Here is a 5,699-nt window from a genome sequence, read left to right on the forward strand (position 1 = left end):
GTCCACACACGCAAATATACATACCTACACAGCTTTCCATGGCTTACCCCAGACGCTTCACATGCCTTGATTCAATCCACTGACAGCACGTCAACCCCGGTATACCACATCGCTCCAATTCACTCTATTCCTTGCCCTCCTTTCACCCTCCTGCATGTTCAGGCCCCGATTACACAAAATCTTTTTCACTCCATCTTTCCACCTCCAATTTGGTCTCCCTCTTCTCCTTGTTCCCTCCACCTCCGACACATATATCCTCTTGGTCAATCTTTCCTCACTCATCCTCTCCATGTGCCCAAACCACTTCAAAACACCCTCTTCTGCTCTCTCAACCACGCTCTTTTTATTTCCACACATCTCTCTTACCCTTACGTTACTCACTCGATCAAACCACCTCACACCACACATTGTCCTCAAACATCTCATTTCCAGCACATCCATCCTCCTGCGCACAACTCTATCCATAGCCCACGCCTCGCAACCATACAACATTGTTGGAACCACTATTCCCTCAAACATACCCATTTTTGCTTTCCGAGATAATGTTCTCGACTTCCACACATTCTTCAAGGCCCCCAGAATTTTCGCCCCCTCCCCCACCTTATGATCCACTTCCGCTTCCATGGTTCCATCCGCTGCCAGATCCACTCCCAGATATCTAAAACACTTCACTTCCTCCAGTTTTTCTCCATTCAAACTCACCTCCCAATTGACTTGACCCTCAACCCTACTGTACCTAATAACCTTGCTCTTATTCACATTTACTCTTAACTTTCTTCTTCCACACACTTTACCAAACTCAGTCACCAGCTTCTGCAGTTTCTCACATGAATCAGCCACCAGCGCTGTATCATCAGCGAACAACAACTGACTCACTTCCCAAGCTCTCTCATCCCCAACAGACTTCATACTTGCCCCTCTTTCCAAAACTCTTGCATTTACCTCCCTAACAACCCCATCCATAAACAAATTAAACAACCATGGAGACATCACACACCCCTGCCGCAAACCTACATTCACTGAGAACCAATCACTTTCCTCTCTTCCTACACGTACACATGCCTTACATCCTCGATAAAAACTTTTCACTGCTTCTAACAACTTTCCTCCCACACCATATATTCTTAATACCTTCCACAGAGCATCTCTATCAACTCTATCATATGCCTTCTCCAGATCCATAAATGCTACATACATATATATATATATATATATATATATATATATATATATATATATATATATATATATATATATATATATATATATATATATATATATATATATTGGAAAGGCAGCGGATGGAACCATGGAAGCGGAAGTGAATCATAGGGTGGGGGAGGGGGCGAAAATTCTGGGAGCCTTGAAGAATGTGTGGAAGTCGAGAACATTATCTCGGAAAGCAAAAATGGGTATGTTTGAAGGAATAGTGGTTCCAACAATGTTGTATGGTTGCGAGGCGTGGGCTATGGATAGAGTTGTGCGCAGGAGGGTGGATGTACTGGAAATGAGATGTTTGAGGACAATGTGTGGTGTGAGGTGGTTTGATCGAGTAAGTAATGTAAGGGTAAGAGAGATGTGTGGAAATAAAAAGAGCGTGGTTGAGAGAGCAGAAGAGGGTGTTTTGAAATGGTTTGGGCACATGGAGAGAATGAGTGAGGAAAGATTGACCAAGAGGATATATGTGTCGGAGGTGGAGGGAACGAGGAGAAGTGGGAGACCAAATTGGAGGTGGAAAGATGTAGTGAAAAAGATTTTATGTGATCGGGGCCTGAACATGCAGGAGGGTGAAAGGCGGGCAAGGAATAGAGTGAATTGGATCGATGTGGTATACCGGGGTTGACGTGATGTCAGGGGATTGAATCAGGGCATGTGAAGCTTCTGGGGTAAACCATGGAAAGTTGTGTGGGGCCTGGATGTGGAAAGGGAGCTGTGGTTTCTGGCATTATTGCGTGACAGCTGGAGACTGAGTGTGAACCAATGGGTCCTTGGTTGTCTTTTCTTAGTGCTACCTCGCACACATGAGGGGGAAGGGGGATGGTATTCCATGTGTGGCGAGGTGGCGATGGAAATGAATAGGGGCAGACAGTGTGAATTGTGTGCATGGGTATATATGTATGTGTCTGTGTGTGTATATATATGTGTACATTGAGATGTATAGGTATGTATATTTGCGTGTGTGGGCGTGTGTGTGTGTACATTGTGTATGGGGGTGGGTTGGGCCATTTCTTTCGTCTGTTTCCTTGCGCTACCTCGCAAACGCGGGAGACAGCGACAAAGCAAAATAAATAAATATAGATAAATATTGGAAAGGATCACAATTTTGCCCGTGATCAAGATATTCCTATGAGTCCACGGGGAAAATGAAGCACGAAAAGTTCCCAATGTACTTTCGTGTAATAATCACATTATCATGGGAGACACAAGAGAGAAATATAACAGTCAATGTATATCAACTGACTGTTATATTTCTCTCTTGTGTCTTTCCTGATGATGTGATTGTTACACGAAAGTGCACTTGGGAACTTTTCGTTTTTCATTTTCCCCGTGGACTCATAGAAATATATATATATATATATATATATATATATATATATATATATATATATATATATATATATATATATATATATATATTTTTTTTTTTTTTTTATTTAATTATTTATTTATTTCAGTTATCTTTGTTGTTTTCGAGTTAGTCCCAGGAACAGACAAACAACTACCTCATTTGCACTTGCAATGGTGTATGTTCAAAAGGCTTGTACCTTTCATAATTCCAACATTGATGTTTGCTTTGTCTTTTATAAAGGGGACATTACATCAGCACCAACCGTCCTCTAGACCTCACCATGGGTAATGCATATCTTTCTTGAGAAGCTTACCTGAATTCTCATCCACGTCTAACGCTTTCCATTTTACAAAAGGTTTTCGTTGCCGTTTCTCCTTTTTACCACACCTTTCACCGTGATCTACAGCTCACCTTGCTCCAAACACAGCATATCTACATCAGCGTTGGCACTTTCTGCAGTCTTTCAAAATTTTCTCTGAACTCTTTCACATTGTCCTGTTTCCACTTTCCCAACCGCCCTCCTTATCTTCGCCTCCATTTGATCTCTTGTCGTCGTCTTACTATTCACTCTACTATTTACTATTCCCTAAACATTTTCTAATTTCCTCAAATGTTCTTTGATATTCTCTTTCATCTCTCAGCTACCCAATTTTTTTTAACTCATTGTGTCTTTTCTCTCGTGCTTTTCCCAATCACTCACACTCCTTTCATACAGATGCCGTCCATACAAGGACCATTTTACCTTTGATTTGCGACTGCACTTTCTCACACATCAACATCGCATGTTTCACACCTCAAACACTTCACCCTTATCTTTAGGCACTGCTTCCCTGGATACCTTCCACCTTTACTTTCTCTACATATCATTCTTCTCCCACAATTTCTTGGTATTTCTACATTGTGGTCACTTTTCCAAGACTGCTCCCTTCACTTCTTCCACACGTTATTTCCTCTTTTCCTAAATCTACCGTCAGATCTTGCTCACATTCGCTTACCAAGGAATGATTAGACATTCAACTAGACACTCCTTTAGGCACTTTCACATCCAACAAAGTCTCCTTTGTTCCTATCAGTCAGCATATTCACCATTAACACCCTGTGACCCCCATCCACTCTTATCCCGGTAAACTTACAGATGCACCTTGCAATCACTTTAAACACAGAACTCGACAAATTTTCCCATTTTCGTTCAGTCCAGGAACCCCCATACTTGCCCCTCACAAGTATACTCTTCGTTACTACAACAACCATCATTGCATTTTACTCCCTTAGAGCCAAGATTCGATTTCTTGCATCATTACTGCCTCGGCACTAGCTCAGCTCGCTCCAAACGCATTCTTTTTTCTTGACTCTTCTCAGTCTAGACTATACGTACCAGCAGTCGCCCTCATCTCGTAGTCTACTCTCCATTTGACCAACATGAACCTTGAAATGACTTCTTTACACTCATTGAAACGGTCCAACAGCTCATTCTTCATAAGAAAAGCGACCGTTGTCTTTGCTTGGTGTTATCTGACTAACTTCCTCCTTTCTCTTAAATATCATTTAGCCCAAAGCCAGAAAATCCAGGTTTCTCTCACTAGACATAGCACCTATCTCTCCTCTCTTTTCTTTCCAGTTGCAACCACACATATGGGCATACCACTCAAATCTTTTGAGGAAAAATCCTGACGCAGCTTTGTCCTCGACCTGTTTTAGGAGGTATTATTACAAGGGGAAAGAGTTTTCACCCCTCTCTCAGCTCCTGCATGTTAGTCGTCTTCATACGACACACAGGAAAGACAATGGTTAACATTTTTTCTTCCGCCATAATCGTGTCTCCCTGTTAGCTTGTTGAATTATAAAGAAAAAAAAGCCTCATTTAGGCACATCCACTCTCGAACTGCCATATGAAATGTACGGAAGCCAGGGCCTATAATCCACAGCAAAGCTCCAAAGACCAAACCATAATCTACTTTGACAGCATCGTATGCACTGGTTTAGCCCACTGATACTACTTCGTCCCTAGTATACCACATCGATCTTATTCATTCTATCCCATGCACGCTTCTCACTCTTCATTCCATAGGTAGAGAGGAGTTTTCCAACAAAGATAGTGTATATGTATCTAAAGACCTCCTAACCTAGACACACACACACATTTCAAGCATGTATGAGCCTATGATCGAATATGAACACAAAAGTTATGACTGACCGTGTCAGGAGAGCCCATTGGCAGCTCGGAGATATCGTTGGGGTCGAGTAGGATCTGATTGTTGGGCCCGTGCTGGACGTTGGGATCGGAAGACCTTCCCCCTATCATCCTGCTCTTCACCTGCCCCGCCCACAGCACCGCCCACAGTACCGCCCACATGTTCATGTGCTGCTGGGTTCAGAGGCAAACACTAATTGGATTTACTCTAGTTAACATTAGCACGATCATTGAACACAAAAATTCACATTCCTAAAGGAATAATAAAATCATCGAGTCTTAAAACAGATAACACACCAACGCTCCATTTCTCTTACCATTTACGATATGTATTATATAAGAGAGGAGGAGGATGGGGCGAGGTCGGAGTGTCAGAGTGGTGGCCACAGTGAGGCTGGCGGTGGGGAGGGCCCGTGGCCGTCTTTATAAGTGATGGAGGCACCAGCATGGAGGTTGCAACACGCCGCCCCTACCTCCCCCACTGCACCCACGGCTCGGGGCCGAGGGGAACTCGTCGCTGGGAGGGAAAGGAGTGAGCAAGAGAAAATGGATAAAGAAAATTGGTGAAGGACACTGGTAAAACAGAAGTCATTGTATTCAAGGGCAAAGGAAGCTGGGGAAGAAGAAACAAGAGGTCTCCAGAACAAAGTGAATGTGTAATGAAACTAGAGGACTGGGAAGAGTGATCCATGAAGGAGACCCGCTGGTATGGGATGTGGAGAGGGGGCAAAAGGGGTGACACGAAGCATATACACAATGGGATTGTGGCTATTCCTTCAACACCTTGTTTCTTGTTCAGGCTTTTTTCCTTCAACACCTGAAGAAGGTTTTCTTGTTCAGGCTTTTTCGATTGGTGGTTATGACTTGACTCTGGCATCCTTAATGCATTTCCCTGGTAGTCGATAGTCCTCATTGAGTCCTGATGACGAACCATTCGAC

At 43.1% G+C, this 5,699-nt stretch overlaps 1 protein-coding gene across 6 annotated transcripts in view; it reads right to left on the reverse strand.

Moving 5' to 3' along the window:
- Nucleotides 1–5,216, reverse strand: part of LOC139753091 (zinc metalloproteinase nas-4-like) — a 25,799-nt gene extending 20,583 nt beyond the window's left edge. For 5 of the 6 annotated variants that reach the window (XM_071669182.1, XM_071669181.1, XM_071669179.1 and 2 more), the window contains exons 1-2: nt 5,078–5,157; nt 4,764–4,934 (exon numbers count right to left, since the gene is read on the reverse strand). In XM_071669182.1, coding sequence (XP_071525283.1) covers nt 4,764–4,934; nt 5,078–5,080 — 174 coding nt within the window. In that variant the 5' untranslated portion in view covers nt 5,081–5,157. Of the gene's footprint in view, nt 1–4,763; nt 4,935–5,077 lie in introns of all 6 variants that reach the window. The other variant, XM_071669178.1, reaches the window with a different exon arrangement.
- Nucleotides 5,217–5,699: the final 483 nt, after the last annotated feature.

The sequence above is a fragment of the Panulirus ornatus genome, chromosome 14, assembly GCF_036320965.1.
Source record: "Panulirus ornatus isolate Po-2019 chromosome 14, ASM3632096v1, whole genome shotgun sequence".
NCBI lineage: Eukaryota > Metazoa > Arthropoda > Malacostraca > Decapoda > Palinuridae > Panulirus > Panulirus ornatus.